The sequence below is a fragment of the Cryptomeria japonica genome, chromosome 3 (genome assembly GCF_030272615.1).
Source record: "Cryptomeria japonica chromosome 3, Sugi_1.0, whole genome shotgun sequence".
Taxonomy (NCBI): Eukaryota; Viridiplantae; Streptophyta; class Pinopsida; order Cupressales; family Cupressaceae; genus Cryptomeria; species Cryptomeria japonica.
In genome coordinates, this window is record NC_081407.1 from 272,443,352 (window position 1) to 272,468,309 (window position 24,958).

The 24,958-nt window shown below is 36.8% G+C and overlaps 1 protein-coding gene across 1 annotated transcript in view; it reads right to left on the reverse strand.

Moving 5' to 3' along the window:
• The window catches only part of LOC131063891 (ACT domain-containing protein ACR12), a 207,513-nt gene that overhangs the window by 101,554 nt on the left and 81,001 nt on the right, over nucleotides 1–24,958 (reverse strand). Inside the window, exon 4 of the mRNA XM_057997841.2 lies at nucleotides 23,154–23,248. Coding sequence (XP_057853824.2) covers nucleotides 23,154–23,248 — 95 coding nt within the window. The remainder of the gene's footprint in view (nucleotides 1–23,153; nucleotides 23,249–24,958) is intronic.

Consider the following 24,958-nt stretch of genomic DNA (forward strand, 5'->3'; position numbering starts at 1 on the left):
ACAGGTAGCCGTCACCACCATTCATCACAGCGATCACGTCCCTTGGAGGTATCCACTCCAAGCGCTTCCCCACGGGTATAAAGGTGCAAGCCGAAAGGAAGGAAGGGCGCAGAGGGAATACGAGGGATTAGCGTGAGACAAGGGCAAAGTCCAGGTAAGAACTCTTACCCGCTAATATTCATTCTGCAGTAGAATTTAAATAAATAAAAGGAAACTTATGCATAGAAAGGTAGATAATTAGATACTAAATGAATGTATGAATATATATATAGATATTAAATCAAACATTTGTATATATAGATGTAGTTAGTTTACAATCATATATAAATTGAGAATAATACAATGGAAATTACTATGATTACATAATATTAATATTAATATAAATATATATATATATATAAACCATAAGGGTATTCAAGCGTATGAATGAACCTCTATATACAATCAACTAGTAAATAGACTACAACTTCTATTTAAGGAATAAACAGCAATATGCAATTAAGGACTAGTAGGTATGATAGAAGTTACTACCAAGATTATGAATAAAGCAATTGCATATCCAGACCCAGTGAGGTAGATGAGGAATTAGGCAACAGGGATAGCAGGAACTAGGCCTCTGCCAGGTAGGCCACCCACTGCAGTCGACAAAGGGCTTCTGACAGTTGGGCCAAGGGGGAGTGTACCGCCCTTGGGCCTAATAAGCGCTACGGGCATCCTATGGTAGCTAGTCCTCTCAATCTCATTAGGAACTAAATATGGGAATTGACTTATTGATAACAAGTGACTTTAAGTGAATTTGGCTAATTACACTATAAATAAATTATTCATACTCAAAAATAAATTGTTGAAATCCACTGTTTATATGTTTCTTTAGATTGCAAAGTTGGGGACATTACAATTGGTATCAGAGCCTGATTCTGCTATCCTGTTAAGGGTTGTTAATGCAAACTTATCAAAGGAGAACCAAAGGAAGTAGTAACCACATGGGTGAACCATTGGAAAATGAACTTAGAACATTCATGGAAAACAATGATAGAAAAACTCAAGCTCTAATAGAGCAAAATGAAAAAACAAGTCAGGCTTTGCTTCAAGCCTTACAAGATATGAATACCACCATGAATACTCTTAGGAATCATTCCAATGGCAGAGAAGAAAACTCTAATCATTCTGAAAACACTCATAATACATCTTCTAGCTCCAGGATCCAAAAACCCAATTTCCTACCTAGAGAGGGAAATAATGAGGAAGAAACAAATAACTCCTCCATGAATAACACAGAAGAAATGGCCATGGCCTATGCTAGATTAGGGCCAGAAGTAAGAGAGGTTGTATCTTTTAGGGAGTTTTGTGAAGCAAAGAAAAATGAGACCCCTAGGAGAAAACCGTTCAGTAGGGATCTAAAACACAAAGTTAATAAACTATCAATACCTAACTTTGATGGCTCCGGGAAAATATCAGCCCAAGCATGGATCCAAAAACTCAATACATATTTAAATCTCAGCCCCATGACAGAAGACGATGCAGTCCAATTTGCCATTTTACACCTAGAAGGTTTAGCCCATGAGTGGTGGTATCATGGCACCCTCACACAAGGTCATGATGGTATAACAACATATGACGAGTTCACTCAGAAACTCATTAAGAGATTTGAGAGGAAACACCCACAAAAAGATTTCAAAGAATTAACCCTCTTAAGACAAAAGGGAACAGTGGAAGAATACGTCACTAAATTTCAAAAAATTTCCGTAAGGGTCTCAGGAGTAGATGAGGACAGGCTCACCTATCTTTTTGTGGAGGGACTCAAAGACTCCATTAAAGGATTGATGAGAGCATTGAAACCCCCTACCCTAGACGATGCCATAGATAAAGCTTTGGGCCTAGAAGACACTTCAACTTGGGAGAGACCCTCCAAAACATTCACTAAAAATACACATACTAAAGAATGGCCTAGGAAGGGAAACACCTTTAAAGAAAGGGAAGAGCTTAAGAGAAAGAACGTATGTTACCATTGTCATGAGAAATGGGAACGTGGTCAAGGTTGCAAAGAGGGAAATGAAAGAGATATGCTTAGAAAAAAAAATCTGTGTTTTAAGTGCAAAGAAAAGTGGCAACCGGGTCACATATGTGGGAGGAAGAGCCAAGCCCACAACTTGGAAGCCTTATCTAGTGATGAAGAAGAAGAATTCAATGAACCCCCAAGCAAAAGGGAAAAACTCACCGAAGATGTGCAAGTATCATTAGCAGCAATTTCCGTAGCCTCAAAACACCATCCCTTTAGAATCAAAAGTGCGATCAAAGGGCAGAGAGTAATTGCACTACTGGATAGCGGGGCTACCCACAACTTTATTGATAAAAGCTTGGTTAAGAGGTTGAAGCTGACAACACAAGAGTTTAAGGGTTTCCAAGTAGCCCTTGCAGATGGATCCACTTCCTCATGTAACAAAAAGATCCTTCAATTAAACATAACATTAGGGAAATACCCTACCAAAGAAGATTTTTATGTGGTAGAGTTAGGGGATTCAGATGTAATCCTAGGGATTCCTTGGATACATTCCTTGGGAAGATTCTACCTCGATCACCCCAAATTGAAATTGTGTTTCACTCAAAATGGGCAGGAAGTACTAATCAAAGGGTTGCATGATGGCACAACCAGAATGGTAACATCCAAAAGAATGGAAAGGATTTTTAGACGTAATCAAGGAGAGTGGGCTGCCCAATGCATGGTACTAGACCAAAATTCAAACCAAGGGGAAGCCATTCATGTTGATATTAAACCCATTATTAAAAAACATAAAAGGGTGTTTGAAGACATCCCAAAAGGACTGCCACCCAAGAGAGGGTTTGAACATACTATTGAACTTGAAGAAGGTGCAAAACCAGTGATCTCCACCCCTTATTGCCACCCAAGGGGCTATAAGGAAGAAATTGAGAAAGCTATCAAAGAGCTTCTAGAAATGGGGCACATTCAACCTAGCTCCAGTCCTTTCGCCTCCTCCGTTGTACTGGTAAAAAAGAAGGATGGGACCATGCGGATGTGCATTGATTATAGAGCACTCAATAAGAAGACTATAAAAAACCGATACCCCATCCCTAGGGTGGACGAACTTATAGATGAATTACATGGAGCAATATACTTTTCAAAAATAGATTTGAGATCGAGATACCATCAAATAAGATTGAGGAAGGAAGATGTTCCCAAAACAGCTTTCCGATGCCACTATGGTCACTTTGAGTTTTTGGTCCTTCCATTTGGCCTTACAAATGCCCCTGCCACCTTCCAGTCATGCATGAACCACATCTTCAGGGGACAGTTAAAGAAGTTCTTGTTAGTATTTTTCAACGATATATTGATTTACAGCAAAACTTGGGAAGCACACTTGAGAAATATAGAAGAAATATTGGGTCTACTCGAACAACATTCTCTTTTTGCCAAAATGTCAAAATGTGAGTTTGGGATGGAAGAAATTTTGTATCTTGGTCATAAGATCAGCACCCATGGAGTTAAGGTGGATGAAGAAAAAATTGAAGCCATCAAAAACTGGCCAAAACCCCGAACCCTCACTCATCTCAAAGGTTTCCTAGGGTTATGCAGTTACTATAGAAGATTTGTTAAAGGATTTTCGAAGTTAACTTCTCCCTTAACCAATTTAACTAAGAAGGGAGCATTTTTATGGTCAGATGAAGCCCAATCCGCATTTGAAAAGCTTAAAGAGGTGATGAGCTCTTGCCCCGTCTTAGCAATTCCGGACTTTTCAGCACCTTTTGAGCTTTATTGTGATGCCTCAGGAGAAGGCATCGGAGCTGTCTTAATGCAAAAGAAACATCCCATAGCCTTTGAAAGCAGGAAACTCAGAGACACAAAAAGAACCTATTCAGTTTATGATAAAGAAATGCTAGCTATTATGCATGCATTAGAAAAGTTCAGACAATACCTAATCTGTGGGAAGTTTATAGTTAAAACTGATCATAACAGCTTGAAGTTCTTTCTCAATCAAAAAGATTTGAATGATAGACAACAGAAATGGGTGAGTAAACTTCAGGCATATAACTTCGACATAGAATATATGAAAGGAAAGTATAATGTTGTGGCAGATGCCCTCTCAAGGAAGCCCTACTTGGGGTCTTTATCAGTCCTATCTACAGATTGGAAGGCAGCTCTAAGTACCAAATATGCCAAAGACAAATTCTCTAGCAACATTCTAGAGGGGAAAGAAACAGATGAAAATTACCGGGTAATTGATGACCTCATCCTCTACAAAAACAGAATCTATATTCCATCAGGATCAAATATGAAAGTAGACATTATAAGGACTTATCATGACCTTCCTTTAGCAGGTCATCAAGCGTATTATAAGACCTACAAGCAGATCAAAGAAAGATTCTCATGGAAGGGGCTGAAGGAAGATGTACTAAGGCACACCCAAGAATGCATGGTATGTCAAAGAAATAAAGAAGAACACACTTTTCCCTCAGGATTACTCCAACCACTACCCATCCCAAATCAAAAATGGGAGAGTATATCCATGGACTTCATAACAGGACTCCCAAAAGTACAGAATAAAGATTGCATTTTTGTAGTAGTGGACAGATTAACGAAATATGCACATTTTATGGCCATTCCTTCAAGTTTCGGAGCATCACAAATGGCCGACATCTTCTTTAAGGAAATCTTCAAGCTACACGGTTTACCCAGGAATATTGTGAGTGACAGAGATAGACAATTTCTTAGCATATTTTGGCAAGAATTATTCAAACTAGTAGGGACAGAGTTAACGCCAAGTACCAGTTATCATCCGCAGACCGATGGGCAAACAGAAATCGTAAACAAATGGATAGAAGGTTATCTAAGGAATTATGTTTCAGGTCAGCAAAATGCTTGGGTAAAATGGCTTCATCTTGGAGAGTATTGTTACAACACAACCCATCATATGTGAATTAGAATGAGTCCCTTTAAGGCTCTCTATGGGTATGAAGCAACATCCTTTGGGGATCTCATCCGCTCAGAAAGTCATGTACCGGGTGCAAAGGATTTCCTCCAGCAAAACACAGATATCATGAATGCCCTTAAAGATAATCTTCACCAAGCACAAAACTAACAGAAACTGTATGCGGACAAAAAAAGAATTGAGAGATCTTTTGAAGTAGGAGACTTGGTATTTTTAAGACTCCAACCTTATAAGCAGTCATCCATTAAAATCAGTGGCACTGAGAAATTGAAACCACGATTCTATGGTCCTTATAAAATTTTGAGAAGGATAGGTGAAGTGGCCTATGAATTGGAGCTACCAGATCACAGTAAAATACACAATGTATTTCATGTATCCCGATTAAAAAAGGTTTTGGGTTTACACATTTCCCCTTGTACCGAGCTACCCCCAATTGATAATGAAGGGAAGTTGATTTTGGAGCCTGAGCTCATCCTTGACAAGCGAGAAAGAGAATTAAGGACAAGGACCATAACGGAGTATTTAGTCAAATGGAAGAACCTTCCTAGGGAAGATGCCACATGGGAGGGGGATGAGACCATTAATCATCTCAATCCTAGATTGCTTGAGGGCAAGCAATTTTGAGTGGGGAGGACTGTCATGATCCCACATTTTTGTAATAAAACATTCCCACTTTCCATTATTGTTGTAACCTAATTGGTAATGACTCCTTAATTTTTTGATATATATATTGATCATATTTTTAATTAATTAATGTTAATTGTTAAATGAACTTTATCATAATATATTAACACATAATATAATATAATAATCCATACAATGCAATACAAAATAAATTATCATATTGATACATAATATAACATTATATTTATCATATAATATATTATTAAACAAACATAAAACTATGATATTAAATATAAATATAAATCATCCAAGAAATACTTTATAAGTATTATGGAATAATACCCTCAAGCACCCTACGATGTAAATAGAGTTCTATCGCACATAATATAAAGTATTTACATTAACAAGTTTATGATTAAAAACTTATACCAAAAAGGGGCGCTTTACCTTCAAGAAAACGCATCATGTGAAACGGCGGGTCTATTAAACAAAGGCGCCGAGAGGGTTGCGGCTGGAACAAGTAGCCGTCACCACCATTCATCACAGCGATCACGTCCCTTGGAGGTATCCACTCCAAGCGCTTCCCCACGGGTATAAAGATGCAAGCCGAAAGGAAGGAAGGGTGCAGAGGGAATACGAGGGATTAGCGTGAGACAAGGGCAAAGTCCAGGTAAGAACTCTTACCCACTAATATTCATTCTGCAGTAGAATTTAAATAAATAAAAGGAAACTTATGCATAGAAAGGTAGATAATTAGATACTAAATGAATGTATGAATATATATATAGATATTAAATCAAACATTTGTATATATAGATGTAGTTAGTTTACAATCATATATAAATTGAGAATAATACAATGGAAATTACTATGATTACATAATATTAATATAAATATATATATATATATATATATTTATAAACCATAAGGGTATTCAAGCGTATGAATGAACCTCTATATACAATCAACTAATAAATAGACTACAACTTCTATTTAAGGAATAAACAACAATATGCAATTAAGGACTAGTAGGTATGATAGAAGTTACTACCAAGATTATGAATAAAGCAATTGCATATCCAAACCCAGTGAGGTAGATGAGGAATTAGGCAACAGGGATAGCAGGAACTAGGCCTCTGCCAGGTAGGCCACCCACTGCAGTCGACAAAGGGCTTCTGACAGTTGGGCCAAGGGGGAGTGTACCGCCCTTGGGCCTGATAAGCGCTACGGGCATCCTATGGTAACTAGTCCTCTCGATCTCATTAGGAACTAAATATGGGAATTGACTTATTGATAACAAGTGACTTTAAGTGAATTTGGCTAATTACACTATAAATAAATTATTCATACTCAAAAATAAATTGTTGAAATCCACTGTTTATATGTTTCTTTAGATTGCGGAGTTGGGGACATTACATGTTGATTTGCGGTGCTCGATTATCCACAGGCAAACCATCACTGTTGTCTTCCCAGCCATTGACAATAGACTCTTATTGTCACCCCGAGCACACTAGATATATCAATCTGCAATTGTATTCCCTTATTCTTCTCACTTATCGAATGAGATCACATATCTCATTATATATGCGAGAGGGACTTATCACCAAGGGTCACCACACTTCATATGTGATCCTATTAATTTAATGAATATATTATTACATAATAATATAGTTATATCATCTCACAATAATAATATAATTTTCTTATCTTACAATAATAATATTATAATAATATAATTATATTATCACACTAATTATAATATAATTATATTATCACAACCTTTATGTTATCTATGTCATCCTGAAGGAATCCGACCATAGCTACAATAACATTAACACTCCCTCTTAGCTAGGGAGGAATCCTTCTCAATATTTATATTTAATGAAGCACTTCTTCATTAGGTTGGCCCAAACAAGGATTTGACTTTAGCTATAACTTCACCACTCCCATATATAGAAAGGAAAGATATCACCTCACCGTGATATCAACCATCATGGCATATCCATAGATATCACCTCATGTGATATCCACCATTATGGCTTATATATAGATATCTCCTCACGTATATCCACCATTATGGCTTATCCATAGATATCACCTCACGTGATATCCACCATTATGGCTTATCCATAGATATCACCTTACGAGATATCAACCATTATTGTGAGATTGTCACCTCACAATGATGGTATAATGCACAAGTGTTCATCATTGTGAGTTCGTCACCTCACAATGATATTCACCATGGCTCATCCAAAGGGTAAACACACAAGTACAAGAAGATCACCACAAACTCTCTCACATGGTGTTGTCATTGCGTCACACACATGACATCCACTATGAACCATATCAGAGGGTGGATCCACCATACCTACTCGCAGATGGTGGAACAAGGGCTTTCACCTCAAACTTCTCTCGCAAAGAAGAGTGCGTTAACCAAATCTTCATGATGATGAGGAACATGATATCAACCTTCTGACCTTGTCCAAGGTTGCCTCTGATGAAATGAAAGGCTCCCTGTGAAGCTGAAATGCCAAGCTCCCTGTGAACCTGAAATGTCAAGCTCCCTTTGAAGCTGATATCAACCTTCTTATGCTCCTCAATCAGTCCTAGAAGCATCTCATTTAAATCAGAATCTCTTCAAGTGTTGCATTTAACCACTTTTCAGGTCTACACATCTGAATTCACTGATGATGTTGACAACCATCTGTCACCAATCCTACTATTGTTTAAGTGACCAAGCCACTCCTCATCCTCGTTGTCCATGTCATACATAACCCGTGAAGTGGCCAAAGCCATTTCAAGTTCACTTTACATTTGCCGAATGTATTTTGAAGAGGGCTGCACAAAGTGAAATGAATCAGAGCTACAATCGTAATCCTCTATCTCACGCACTCTTGCTATTTTACTAAATATCATCAAAGCCTCCTCACTTTGGCCATTCTGAGCACATCTCACTATCATGGAAGTCCACAAGACCGTCTCATGTTGAGGCATTTTGTCAAACACTTCAAAAACATTCTCCATTTGCCCAAAGTTGACATACAAATCAATAAGGGCAGCTCCCACAAAGACATTTGATTGGTAGTTACTTTTAATAATTTTGAAATCTCCAAACCTTTTCTAATTGCTACAAATATTGTTTGAGAGTTCTTTTATTATAGGAATTTGAGTAATTATGGTTTGGAGCCCACAAAACACTTTTTACAAATTTATTCTAATACTAATAAATCTGAATTCCTATTGAAGTCCTCTTTCTTTAATTTTGACATCTATGTGACATCAAAGACCCTCCCACGTGGTATTTTTTCCTTTATAATCTGCTTTCACATTGCAAGACAATTATAAAGACTATTGAATTAATATATATTTTCTAAGTTCTGCTTGAGTCCAGTAGAATTATTAAATCTGATTATGTATTTGACATATATATCGGCTGTAGCCTCTTCTTAATTCTCCCCTTCCTGACCTTACTCAATCAAATACTTACACTTATCAATGTAATATGCCACTTATTTGAATGATGACTGGAAATAATATATTTTATCTCAGACTACTGGCAGGGTGCTTGAATAACACACGCAGTGCTCTGATACCATGTTGATTTGCGGTGCTCAATTATCCACACTAGTTCCAGTGGTTTCAATGTCCTGCCAGGTGTATAGCTTGCACCGGGAATGATCGGCACTGCTTTATGGAGAATCAATATTTCCAGCCAGTCACGAAGGTGTTGCAAAGAATAGACTCTATGTGATAGGAAATCTGCAAGGCCTTTCCCAATTTTCGTACCCGCTCTAATACCATGCTGATTTGCGGTGCTCGATTATCCACAAGCAAACCATCATTGTTGCCTTCCCAACGATAGACAATAGACTCTTATTGTCACCCCGAGCACACTAGATATATCAATCTGCAATTGTATTCCCTTATTCTTCTCACTTATTGAATGAGATCACATATCTCATTATATATGCGAGAGGTGACTTATCACCAAGGGTCACCACACTTCATATGTGATCCTGTTAATTTAATAACTATATTATTACATAATAATATAGTTATATCATCTCACAATAATAATATAATTTTCTTATCTTACAATAATAATATAATAATTATATTAGCAATATAATTATTATATTATCAATCACAATAATTGTATCATTAATATAATTATTATAATATCAATAATTATATTATCACAATATTATAATAATATAATTATATTATCACACTAATTATAATATAATTATATTATCGCAACCTTTATGTTATCTATGTCGGCCTGAAGAAATTCGACCATAGCTACAATAACATTAACACTTGAAGATGCTAAAAGTGAAACTTGTTGTTTGAGTCTACTTGATGAATCTTGGTTGTAGCATAGAAGACTTGGTCATATGAACTTCGACAGCCTTGTTCAAATCAACAAAAAGGAGGTGGTGAGAGACTTGCCAAAACTCACTAAACCATTTGACACAGCGTGTAAAGATTGTCAATTGGGTAAACAAACTTGTTGGAGTTTTGAAACAAAGGAGTACTCAAGCACAATGCCTCTAGAGCTAGTTCATACCAATTTGTGTGGACCAACAAGAATTGCAAGCATGCAAGGCGAGAGACACTTTATGATTTTAATTGATGACTACTCACATATGACTTGGGTGGCCTTTTTGAAAGAAAAATCAAAAGCATTGGAGAAGTTCAAAGCTTTTAAAACTTTGGTTGAAAGTAAAAAGAATCTGAAAATTGAGTGCCTATGATCAGACAATGGAGGTGAGTTTACCTCTAATGATTTTGTAAGTTTTTGTGAGAAGTTTGTTATCAAAAGACAATTTTCAGCTGCTAGGACACCTCAATAGAATGGGTGGTTGAGAAAAAGAACAAATCAATTCAAGAAATGGCAAGAAGCATGATGAATGAATCCAAGGTAAGTGATTGTTTTTGGAAGGAGGCAGTCCATACAGTTGTTTACATTCAAAATAGAAGTTTGATTCGAGCTAAACACAACAAGTCACCATATGAATTATGGAATGGTAAGGCAGCAACTGTTAAGCATTTTAAGATCTTTGGCAGCCCTTGTTATATTACGAGAGATGGGGATAATTCAGGCAAATTTGATCCTAGAGCAGATGAGGGTATTTTTCTAGGATATTCCTCAAAAAGTAAAGCTTATAAATGTTTTAATAAGAGGTTGCATAAGATAGTTGAAAGCACTAATGTGAAAATTCATGAGATTGCTAACTCAGTTGTGATGATAGCTTGCAGGATGATGAGGCTGAAAATGTTGATCAGCAAACTTCTACCGATACACAAGCTGGGACAGCAAGAAACAGTGCTTGTAATACCCCTGAAAACAATCAAAATGAAGATGTTCGTGTACATTTTGAGGGTGGAAAACCAGACAATCAGTTTAGTACAGCAGATGCATCAACTGGTCCTACAACTTCACATGACAGAAACAAAACTACAATCAGAACTTCTCTCAAGACTACATCAAGGATTGTTGAAAAGAACCATCCTATTAATCAGATTATGCAAGAGGACAAACCTAGAGCATCAAGAAGGAATGTTAATTACTATGAAGATGATGACGTTTCACTATTGTCTATGATTGAACCAAAAACTTTGAAGAGGCAGCAGAAGATAAATCTTAGGTTGCAACCATGAAAGAAGAATTAGAACAGATCCAAAAGAGTGAAACTTGGGAACTTGTCCCAAGGCCTAAGGATAAGAACGTGATTGCACTAAGTGGGTCTTCAGGAACAAGTTGAATGAGGATGGCCAAGTTGTGAGAAACAAGGTTGTTGATTCAAGTAGCATTGATCAAATAAAACCATATACCTATCTATTTACATCAAATGAAGAAAGACGGTAATGCAGATATATATTTCATATGAATGATTTATATATCGAACCTCTTCATTATCGAATTGCAATTAATACATGTCCAAAACATTATTGATATATAATCGGGTTATATTAGAATTGAACCGAATTAGTTATCGGGCTTGTTTTCTTTGATACTGATTCATTATTGGGTGTGTTTATATCGATCTGTTATCATTTACAATGGCACCAATTAGTTATCATAGACACCGAATGGATCAGTTGACATTTGGAAGAGTCACAGCCAAGTGACATCTTGGTCGGACATGTCTAAAAGACATGTCCAATCAAGGTGCCACTTGATCATGACTACCTTACTATATATGCATCATTCAAAAGAAAGGGGAGATGACATTGAAATCGATAAATGTTCATCCTCCATACCTGCAGCAAAAGAAAGACAACAATCATAGTTATAATACCTAAATCTTAAATACACAATCTTGCATATAACTTGTTCATTAAATTGGAAATTGCAATAACATTTACATGGTATCAGAGCCAAGTTATCGAACCTGAGGCTATTCAATTTTGTGGAAAATTTAAGAACTAGTTTATATCAAGCATTCTATTTCTCTAATGGCCAATGCTATGAGATTCGAAGATAGACTTGGCGTGGGTGATGATTTCTCCGCATGGAAGTTCAGAATCAAGATGATTCTAAGGGAGAGCAAAGTCGAAACTTTTATCAAGACTGAATCTACGGAACCAAAGACCGAACCAGAAAAAACATCATGGTTAGATGGAAATGAAAAAGCAATCAAGATTATTGTTGATGGGGTGAGAAATAACATAATGCCCATTATAAAGAAACATGAAACGGCTTTTGAAATGTTCAAAGCACTTGTGAACACATTTGAGATATCAAATGCAAGTCAAACTCTGGCCTTGAAGCGAGAAATCAATCATATAACCATGAACAAAGGAGAGACAATAAACGCCTACTTCATGAGGATCTCAACTCTAAGAGATGAACTAGCAACTCTAGGATATGAGATCCAGAGCAAAGAGTTAACACTCATTGCTCTAGATGGGTTACCTAGTGCATGGGAAACATTTGTCCAGGGCATTAGTGCAAGGGACAAATATCCTGAGTTTGAAAGATTAAGAGATGACTGTCTCCAAGAGGAATCTAGACTGAATAAGAAAGGAATAAAACATAAGAATATAGATGAAGACCTACAAGTCCTAAACACTAACTCCACCAAGCAAAACAAGAAAAGGCAGTTTAGGAAGAGAAAAGGTCGTCAAGGCAAGAACACTTCAAAGAAGGACTTATCTCACATCCAATGCTACAGATGTGATCAGTTCAGACACTATGTTGCAAAGTGCCCGGAAAGAACCAAGCAACATGCTACATTTGCCAAAGCAGGAAAGACTAAAGGGGAAAATGACTCCGGAAAGTATGTATTCTACTCAGCACTCACAAGCCAAGCTTCTAACAAGATCAACTCATGGGTGATTGACAGTGGTTCATCCAAGCACATCACAGGGTTTAGAGAAGTACTTGACTCCATGACAGAGGAGAGTAATGAGGAAGTAACCATCGGAGATGACTCCACACATCCAGTGAGAGGAATGGGAACCTGCACCATCAAATTGAAGACAGGCATATCCTTACGGCTCGAAGGAGTACTATATGTCCCCGGCATCAAAAGGAATCTAGTCTTTATATCGACACTGGAAGATAACGGATACAGAGTGACATTCATGGACAACAGAGTATTGGCTTGGCCAAAGAACTCTTCCATCAAGAAGGCAAAGACCATTGGACAAAGACAGGGCTATTTGTATGAGCTGTGCATAGAACCCAACCTAGCCCTAATCCATGAAGCCACTAATGCAAATGAAGTTTGGCATAGAAGATTAGGCCATCTGAATTTTAGGGCTTTATCTTCAATGGGAAACCTTGTCACAGGGCTACCTAAGTTAAAACAAGATCATTCAGGGGCATGCAAAGGATGTGCCCTAGGTAAAAATACCAAGGGTACATTCCAAAATAGTACTAGGAAAACTAGTAAAGTTCTAGAGTTAGTTCATTCTGATGTATGCGGACCTATGTTCGTACCCTCTCTAGGGGGATTCTTGTATTATGTAATATTTGTTGATGACTACTCTAGGAAGACTTGGATCTACTTTCTGAAATGTAAAGAATCAGAAGAGATCCTCTCTAGGTTTAAAGAATTTAAATCACTAACTGAAAACTACTCAGGAAACAAAGTTAAAACCCTAAGAACTGACAATGGGGGAGAATACACATCAAATTCGTTTAGAGAATTTTGTAGAGATAATGGGATTAAGAGGGAGCTTACTATACTTTATAACCCCCAACAAAATGGGGTAGCTGAAAGGAAAAATAGGACTATAGTCGAAGCTGCCAAGGCCATGATTCTAGATCAAAACCTTAACACAAATCTTTGGGCAGAAGCATCCAACACCGCTGTATATATACAGAACAGATGCCCACACTCCCATCTTGAAGATAAAACTCCTGAGGAAGTATTCACTAAAATTAAGCCAGATATCAGCCACCTTAGGATATTTGGGTGTCCTGTCTATATCCATGTACCTAAAGAAAAAAGACTAAAACTAGATCCTTCTGGAAAAAGAGGAATGCTTGTAGGATATAGTGAAACCTCCAAAGCCTGCAAAATCTATGTACCTGGTCAAAGAAATATTGAACTAAGTAGGGATGTAATCTTTGAGGAAGACTTAGCCTTCAAAAGAGCTCAGAGCTCCATAGAACCTGAAATCTATGTCCCTATTTCTAACTTAGATGAAGATCCAGCTCCTGAGTTTTAAAGGGAGAATCTAAATGAAACTGAAAATGAAAATGAACACTGACCTAGAAATCTCAAGAAAAGACCACTATGGGCCACCAAAACAGTAGAAGAAGCTCAGAGGTTTGCTACTCCTTCAGGAACCTTTAGAGAAAGCAAAAAGCCTAATAAATTTACTAGCTATGTTGCTCTTATGAATGATCTATCTAAAAATGAACTTGACAATGTAACTGATGCCCTTAAACATCAAGTATGGAAGGATGCTATGTCTGAACAGTATCAATCCATAATGAAAAATGATGTATGGGAGATTGTTCCTAGGCCAACTAAGAAATCTGTTGTTTCTAAATGGCTCTTTAAGATCAAACATGCAGCAGACGGCAGTATTGAAAAACATAAGGCAAAATTTGTAGCCAGAGGGTTCTCTCAAAAGGAAGGAATAGACTATGAAGAGACATTTGCTCCCGTAGCCAGATATAACTCAGTAAGAACTGTGCTAGCCATTGCAGCAGCAAAGGGATGGAAGGTACACCAAATGGATGTAAAGACAGCTTTTCTTAATGGAGAGATCTCTGAAGAAGTATACCTAGAGCAACCTGAAGGGTTTGAGATTCATCATGCAGAGTCTCATGTGTGTAGACTCAAGAAAGCTCTATATGGGCTTAAACAGGCTCCCAGGGCCTGGTATGAAAGAATTGACACATATCTATCAAAACTAGGCTTCTCTAAAAATGATGCAGATCCTAATCTCTACTACAAATAGAACAAAGGTGATATGCTAATATTGATTTTATATGTTGATGACTTATTAATCACAGAAGAAGATCACCTTATAGATCAATGCAAGAAAGATCTATCCAAAGAATTTGATATGAAGGACTTGGGATTCCTTCATTATTTCCTACGGTTGGAAGTATGGCAGAATTCTGATAACATTATTCTAAACCAAGGCAAGTATACCTTGGACATCCTGAAGAGATTTGGAATGCTAAACTGCAGACCCATGACCGCTCCAATGGAAACCAATCTTCATAAACTTAAAGAAGCAGCAGCAGAATCACCTTCTACTGACCCCACTCTATACAGGCAAATGATTGGGTCTCTTATGTACCTGGTAAATACAAGGCCAGATATCTGCTATGCAGTGAATGCTTTGAGTCAGTTTATGTGTGAGCCAAAGGAGATACACCTGGTTGCAGTAAAACACATTATGAGATATTTACAAGGCACCTTAAATCTTGGTCTCAAGTATGAGAAAGTTGATCTTAATCTACACGGATTCACAGATTCAGATTGGGCTGGAAGTGTGACTGACAGGAAAAGCACCTCTGGAATCTGTTTCAGTTTGGGATCAGCCATGATATCCTGATCAGCAGAAAGCAATCTTCTGTAGCGCAAAGTTCCACTGAGGCCGAATACATTACGGCCTCCATGGCTGCTCGAGAAGCAGTGTGGCTTATAAAGTTACTTGTAGGATTGTTTGGTGATCCTATGAAGCCTACTATTATCCATTGCGACAATCAAAGCTGCATAAAACTTTCAGTGAATCCAGTGTTCCATGATAGATCCAAGCATATTGAGATTCCATACCATTACGTGCGAGATATGGTAGACAAAAATGTGATCCAATTGGAGTATGTGAATACAGGAGACCAGACTGCAGATATTCTGACCAAACCCCTTTCCCGAGTGAAGGTTGATCACTTCAAAAAAGGTTTGGGTATGATAGAAAGGTAATCTGTTTTGTAACCTATACTTGCATATCAATAAGATGTTTAATGTGTAAACTTCTTTGTCGTGTTAGGACTTCCATGGGTGTAACCCCTTGTGTTCATATTCAAGAAGTGACGACTTCTCAAATATTGTACACTTGTATGGGAACATCATAAGGTGACGATCTTATGATGTTCAAACCAGTTATCGTGATAGGATCTCTGGTATGTCATGGATGTGCCATGATTGTGTTGTGATATTACATTTGAAATAGAATGCTAGTGCACTTATCACAACTTGGATATGTTGAAAATTTAATTATTTTCATATGATTATCCTTAGTATTGCGTGTGTAGGCAATACTGATATCACGTGCTTAGGTGATATCATGTCATTACAAATTGACTAACCCCTTGTATCACATGTTTAGGTGATACTTCATAATTGAATGGTATAATCCTATGTAGAGTAAGATTATGAAACCTCATAAGGAATCCTGACCATCATAAGAGATGAGATGATAGATATGGAGCTTTATCTTCCCTAGCTAAGAGGGAGTGTTGATTCAAGTAGCATCGATCAAATAAAACCATAAACCTATCTATTTACATCAAATGAAGAAAGACGGTAATGCAGATATATATTTCATATGAATGATTTATATATCGAACCTCTTCATTATCAAATTGCAATTAATATATGTCCAAAACATTATTGATATATAATCGGGTTATATTAGAATTGACCCGAATTAGTTATCGGGCTTGTTTTCTTTGATACCGATTCATTATCGGGTGTATTTATATCGATCTGTTATCATTTACAATGGCACCGATTAGTTATCATAGACACCGAATGGATCGGTTGACATTTGGAAGAGTCACGACCAAGTGACATCTTGGTCGTTTGGAAGAGTCACGACCAAGTGACATCTTGGTCGGACATGTCTAAAAGACATGTCCGATCAAGGTGCCACTTGATCGTGACTACCTTACTATATATGCATCATTCAAAAGAAAGGGGATGACATTGAAATCAATAAATGTTCATCCTCCATACCTGCAGCAAAAGAAAGACAACAATATTATTGTCATAGTTATAATACCTAAATCTTAAATACACAATCTTGCATATAACTTGTTCATTAAATTGGAAATTGCAATAACATTTACAAAGGCAAGGTTAGTGTGTAAGGGTTATGCTCAGATTGAAGGTACAGATTTTGATGAAACCTTTGCACCAGTTGCTAGATTAAAGGCAATTAGAATGTTCTTAGATTTTGCCTCTTTTAAGGGTTTTAAATTTTTTCAAATGGATGTTAAATCTGCTTTTTTGAATGGTGATTTAAATGAAGAGGTATATGTAGAACAACCTATTGGTTTTATTTTGTCAGAGAATCAAGATTATGTGTAAAAGCTGAAAAAGGCACTTTATGGCCTCAAACAAGCACCCCGTGCTTGGTAATTGGTATGACAAATTGAATAGTTATTTGCTTCAGCAAGGGTTTAGAAGAGGCATTGCAAATAGCAACATGTATATCAAAGAGGAAGGTAAACATATGCTGATTGTGCTTGTATATGTTGACGATTTAATTTTTGGGAGTTATCATGTGCAGATGTGTTAAGTTTTCGCAACTAATATGAAGATGGAGTTTGAAATGTCAATGTTGGGAGAGCTGTCATTCTTCCTTGGGCTGCAAATTCATCAATCTAAAGAAGGTATATTTATTTCCCAGACTAAATATACTAGAGAGATGTTGAAGAGGTTCAAAATGGAAGATTGTACTCCTGTTAGCACTCCTATGGTGACTAGTTGTAAACTAAGTAAGGATGATGAATCATTAGATACTCATCAAACTCTTTGCAGGTCTACGATAGGTAGTTTGTTGTATATTACAGCTACTAGACCTGATATAATGCAGTCTATAGGATATGTTGCAAGATTTTAGGCTGCCCCCAAGGAGACACATGTTCATGCAGTCAAAAGGATTTTCAACTACCTCAAAGGTACTGTGGAGTATGGCCTTTGGTATCCTAGTGGAAATGATTTCTCACTTACAACCTATACAAATGCAGATTGAGGTGGCTATGTTGATGACAGGAAGAGCACAAGTGGAGGTGCTTTCTTCCTTGGGAAGTGTTTGGTTTCATGGCACAGTAAAAAGAAACCTTTTGTTTCTCTTTCGATTGCTGAAGCGGAATATATAGAAGCAATATCCTGCTGCACACAAGTTCTTTGGATGAAGCAAACTTTGAAAGACTTAAAGGTAGATTTCAGTCATCCCATTTCTATTTTGTGCGATAACACGAGTGCTATCAGCATATCTAAAAATCTTGTCTTGCACTCTAGAACTAAGCACATTGTGATCAAGTATCATTTCTTGCGTGAACAAGTCAGTGATCTGCAGGTAAAGCTTGAATATGTTTCTACTAAGGATCAGCTTGTATATGTTTTTACTAAGCCCTTGCCCAGAGATACTTTTGAACAACTAAGACAGAAGTTAGGAGTGTTTTCACTCCATCATTGAAGGGTTATTTTGCTCAAGGGGAGTATCTATGATATTATTTTATGCCCTTGTTTAGTGTTTGCAGGTTTGATTATGAATTTGTTTCAGTATTTGGTAGATTGTAGTATTGATATAAGTCATTGATGTCAAAAGGTAGCAGGATCTTGTTGATGTGTTTTTTAGGCACATGCGAACACAGAATAAAATACCAAGGCATCTTATCCTCTCTTCAACAAAGTCTCTCAAATGCTGAATATTTGCATAAGGATCACTTGAGACAACTCCGAGGTTCTTCAATGTCGGGCCACGGCATGTAGATAAGCACAATTGGCCGTTGTGATTGTTGTTCCTCCAAGGGGCCTTACGTTGTACATGAATGCTTGAATTGTTCGAACTTGATCATTTGATGTTGCGATTTTGTGATGCTTTTTATCCTAAACTAGCTTGAATTGAAAAAAGGGCAAAAGAGAAAGGGTTGAGGAATTCTATCCTAAGACTTAGAATGCAAGAAAAGAGTGAATGATTCGATGGAATCCTACTAGGCAAGGTCTAACCATCAAGTCGAATGATTTGAGACAAGCTCAGTGCAATCTTCTAAGGTGCAATTCAAAGATGTTCAAATCATTATCATCAAACATTGATTACCATTCAAGTTAACACATAAACAATGGATGTATAACAATTGAAGTTAAGCTTATATAATTCCAGTTGACCACGCAAGGCACACTTACAATCAGCAAGAGGCTAGTGGTATGGACTAAATGGATTCCACACGAATGCATTCAACAAATTCCTCCATTCAATCTAATTAACATGATCTAACATGAAGATCCAACAAGAAACCATGCACTTGTAAAGAAACAATGCATTCCACCATCACTTCAATGAAAAGGAAGTTTATGGGCAACAATTTATGCCTTCTCCTCCTAGTCTACTCTAGCTGCTATTTGCTATCAAGCTACTAACTATTCTCTATTGACTCTTAACTATTTATTCCCTATTCACTATTTACTATCCCCTCTTTTAACCTTTACAAATGAAGAGCTTGAGCTTTATATAGAGAACTCATTACAATGAGTGGCCAAGATAAAACCCCATCAATGGCAAAGATTTTACAATGAAACCCTAATTAGGGTTGTTACAACAAACTTTATTTTGGCCAATGAAATAATTACAACATTTTGACACATGTCATCTATAGAATATTTTGACCAAAAAAATAGTGGGGGTAGGTACATTGGAGTTTGTGCCCTCATGGATGAGTCAGGTTCATTGCATCTGGACAAGTTGATGTGGGACTTTCTGATTGATGGAATGGTGACTAGGATGCCACCTTAACTTGCACTTGTGGACTGGATGAATGAATATTGAATAATATCTTTTGATACTGGAAGGTCAGTCAACTTAGGAAGTTCGCTCCTCCAAAGGACCAAAGGAAGTTTATCAATCTTAATCTCATCTTCCTCATGCTACCTTCCTCTAGAAAAAGTGCAATCACTCCACTTTGATGGCCAAGGTAGAAATTCGCTCCAATGCCAAGGCAAAGGAAGTTCACTCCAAAGCATGAGCAACGGAAGTCTTCCCATACTTAAACAAATTTCGCCCTATGTGACCCTCTTGACTTGACTTCTCCTCTCACATCACTTCATTTCACCCTTCACAGGTAGGGCTATCCTACTGACTCCTAGCCTCTTGACCAACTATACCTCTCCAATGCAAAGGTTAATAGCAAAAGACTCTAACTACTACCCTAGAAAGCGGAACAAAGTGGGGGTCCCCATTTGCAATGGGGCGATGTGTGAAAACGTCACAACAGATCTAAGGGGAGAAGTTATGTTTTCTTGGTGTCAGAAGGTTGTAAAAGGAGATGGAGTTGCCATCAACGACAAAGGGGGAGTTTGTTGGATTAGTTGTCATTGATGTCAAAGGCTTGTTGGTTTTGTTAAGACTTTGGTCATAAACTTCAGTTGAGCTGCCTACTTGTGTGTATGGTTGAGCAGCTTGAGCAGCTTAAGAGCTAGCCTGGTGTCTGTTTCAGCTAGCTGTGTGCCTGCTTGGTCCTTGTCAGCTGCCATATCGGTTTGTGGGACACGAATTCTTTCTTGAGTTGATATTTTGTTCTGGAGATCTCAAATAAATTAAATAATCTTTTGTGGGTGTGCTGTGGCCTTTGACTGCTTTCTGGGATGCAGAGAATATATCAGATCGTGGTTGTTTAATTCAAGACTATTTTATCAATCATTCTTTTGCCACCGTAAAAAGTGAAGGGGCTGTGTTTTCTTTTGGTATCGTATTTGAAGAGAATAGCTGAAGTCGTGGGCCACTATTTTGGAATGACGTATTCATGCACTGGTCCTAATAAATATAAAGAATCCATTTGCCTCCTACATTTTTTTTTAATGTATTCATGCACTGGTCCTAATAAATATGATGTATTGAAGTTTTGGATATTCTTTTGGCTAATAATTTTTGTCTCAGATCGTGTGTCTTAATTCTTTCCGGGAACTCATTTTTTTGAAGGAAGTTTGTCAGCATTTTTGGATGAGCCTTAAAGTCGAATGGGAGTATATATTTTTTGAAAAATATATCGTGAGTGACAGAAGAGTGAAGAGGTACGCATGATATATTTTGTGGGAGTAAAAAATTAAGAACCGTTTTTAATTTTTAAGTGCTGGAGCATGCCGTTGTTATGTTGATAAGAAATTATGAACCTGGGTGTGTGATCCCAGTGGTGTTGAAAAATCTGGAAGTTTCATTATGCAGTTAGGAGCACAGTAAGAGTATAGAAGTGTCGACTTCTATTTGAGCTATTGGGCCTGTCAATACTACAGTGGAGTGAATGTTATTATTTTTCTTTTTTCTGAGCAAGCTAAAGATCTCGAAGAAAAAATTGGAATATTAAGGAGTTGTGTTTGAGCTGTGTGAGATATGTGCAATGACTTTTAAAATATAGAGTTCAAAAATTATTGCAGACTGAAGATGAAGAACAACAAGGGGTTGTGTAATTTTGAAGTCCTGTAAGCATTCCGAATTTTTAATTGAGTTTTGGATCTTGAGGTTGGTGCCTTTGTTAATTAGAGTCGGTGCTCTGTAAAGTTTGATATTCAGTGAGTTGGCGATCACCTTTGTAAACTGGGTTGGTGCCCATTTTGTTTTTGAAAGAATTAAGTGAACTGTGGTTTTTTACCCGAAAGGGTTTTCCACGTGATAAATTTTGGTGTCTTTGCCTTCATGCATTCTTTTCTTCTAAATTTTTGTGTTAAAGAATGGAATTTCGTTGAAATCTTCAAATACTGATTCCCCCCCCCTCTCAGTATTCGCTGTGTGATCTTCATATTTTATACAGTAAGTTGTTAATAGCCCTATTCAAATTGTGTCTTATAATCATCTTTTCTGAGTTTCCAGGGAGGGGGATGCAAGGACATGTGGATGGGGTTTCAGGGACTCCAAAAATCTTACTTTTGGAGATGGTAAGGGGGCAGCTAAAATATAATATTAAAAAATATTTACATTTAAATTTAAAATAACTTAAAATTATCAAACACTAGATACAGTAAAATGCATTAAAAATAGCTTTAATATCTTACACTAGATCACTATGGCAATAGTATACAAGGCTATGATACAAGAACGTGTTGAACATAATGTAAAATGAAAAAATATGGAACTCCAGACTTCTATATGGTAACAATTTTATTTCATAAGATATAAATGTGGCTGCTAAATTCTGACACAAGTCAGATCTTAAAAAGTTAAATAGAATAAGGTTTGCAACACTGGACAGCAATTCCATGCAGTGCACACATGGGGTTGTTCCTTCACATTCATCAGGCCTGTGCAGGGTAGCAGCATGCATATTGCATTACATTATAACTCGATACAGAGTATTAGATTCAAAACGATACAAAGCATGGAAACTCATTTCATACAAATAATAGCAGAGAAATCTACTGAAAACTTTATCAGCTATTATAGCTACTCAGCTTGAATGAATTGATGGAATATTAATCTCTAGCAGGAAATGATTATAAAGTCATACAAAATGAAGCCTAACATCAAAAGGTAAAGCATGTCATATTAAATCAATATAATTATACAGAATCTCTCAAAGCAGGAATCAAAACAAAAATATTAAAAACATAGAAGAAAAGATAAGCTTCTAGATTTTTTTGCATGTTCAAACTTGATGGCTGCATGGGAAGATATAACATCACAGGGACATCAGGTACAGTGGGTCCGCAAATATGTGGGTTATCCTGGCAAACATTCCCCATTTTAGGAGACATCCCAAAAGAATATTTTGTGGGACAGTGAAGGGACAACATATCTCAAAAATGTTCTGTCACCAAAATATTGAAAAACCCCTGGCAATTCATCCCTAGGGTGCACTGTTTATAAATTGACTCATAATGGATAGAGATGTTCCTATGCATTGCAAATCTTTGTACAAGTATCATACGATCTCAACTACCTCGGATAATCTCCGATCATACAAAACTTTGTGGTATATAACCAAGTTGGACAAGGTTGACTATAATCAGTACACCAATGTTCTTTAAGATGAATATTGACCTAACTTTTTCATTCTTTCACTCCTGAATTTTTAAAAAAATTAACGATGTCTATTGTTCCATGCAATCTACAAAAACAATTGATGTCTTTTTGCAATGCAAAAGTCAAAAGCTAAGTCAAACTTACAAACGCGTTATAAAGAATTTGGTACGAATAACTGATGCATCAGTGAGAACACTTCCCTTCACCACATCCAGGCCAAGATCTCTAAGTGCTTTCATCTGCATAAGAGTTATTGTCAACCCAAAAGGCAATAAAAATCTGAATCCAAAACTGCATTAAGGTATTCACATATTCAAATGTCAATAATCAAATTAAGACTCCATGATGTAAATAATACCTTGAGAAGGAATTAGTGTCAAACATAGAGTGGCATAGTCACTGAGAAGAAAAAGACTCTGCGACAATCCATAGATGAGGTATACATAGTATCGCAAACAAAGCAACAGCACCACTAATAGACTAAATAAAGAAACAGATAACATCTACAGCATTATATTCATTATTCACATTTTTGCCTTCCAAAAATTAGAGGATTTTTACTAGACTATTACCAGAAATTAACCGACCAAAAAGATACCTGAAGTTTCAGTAAACTATTAGTCAAATAGATTTTATAAGATACAACATTTTTTATTCATACCCAAAAAAAGCACATGCAATATAATATCAGAAAATGTATTAAAAATGAAGGAACAGATTCTTATCAACTTACTGATAAACACTGAATACAACAAATAATATAAAAATAGGTCACCAAGCTTTTTCTCTTTTGTAGCACAAAAAATAAACTCCTTATAGAAGCTTTAAGCAATATCATTTAAGCAATATCATTTAATGTTGACAGCTCAACTGCTCTCTCTGTGCAGTCAGCTGCTCTTTCAATATACCTAAAACACCGTGACTATCAAAACTTGCAATGCATTGGCATTTCCATCAGTGAACAATTAGTTCTAGTTTCAGGACAGTATGAAAGCTACATACGAACTTTGAGCTAATTGATCTCTTGCTTCATCAAGCTATTTGAATTTTGACCAGGATGGACTTGGGGGTGAAGTTGAAAACTCATGATTATTGGGCACTCAAGCTCAGGAAGTCCATACCCGCCACGTTTCATCGACCAAGATTCACAGCCCAGAGACCCAGGGGACTTAAATCACTTCCAATAAAATGAATTGTACACTCACATTAGTTCAGCTATATATGCCATCAAGAAAGCTCAGACCCCGCATGTGCAAGTTTTGGTTCTCTGTGGTTGAAAAGCCTGTAATGTTGTAGAAGTAAAACTATATGACAGTACTGAAGTCCTTCCCTAATATCACACACTTATAGCCTTATCTTTCCTTAAGATCCCAGATTATCTTCTTTTCGAATGCAGTAATTTCCTCCTTATGGACAGTATTGATTCTTTAAGTCTTTATCCCAAAAACTTGACTAGAGGCTAGAGGTTATTAAGGAGAAGAAAAAAAAGCTACCATGAGAAGAATAAGAAAATTTGTCATATAATCACTTCTTCGACATTCACAAACCTAGCAGAGAGCACTAACTTAACATCCAGTTTCTTTAGCCCTAGCTCAAAGATCTGTTAACAGTATCTTTTCAATGTATAAACCTGAAATTCAAATACTTCTATGAACCAAGATCAAAATACATAGTTGATCATTTTCTTTTGTAAAAGTTTTCAACAAATGTCTATTTATAAGTTCACGTTAAAGCACTAACTTTTCAAGATAAACATCAGATTCTGCCTCGATGTAATTTGGTAGGAAGCATAAGAAAATTTGTCCATTTGCGAAAATCAGAGACTTCCTGGTTGCCCAGAATCCAGAAGTTCCACAATGAAACTGAACAAATCTCTAATCTTGAATTTAGTGTTTATTACTTTACACTACCAGATAACAGCAATTTGAATATTAACAAAAATAAAAATG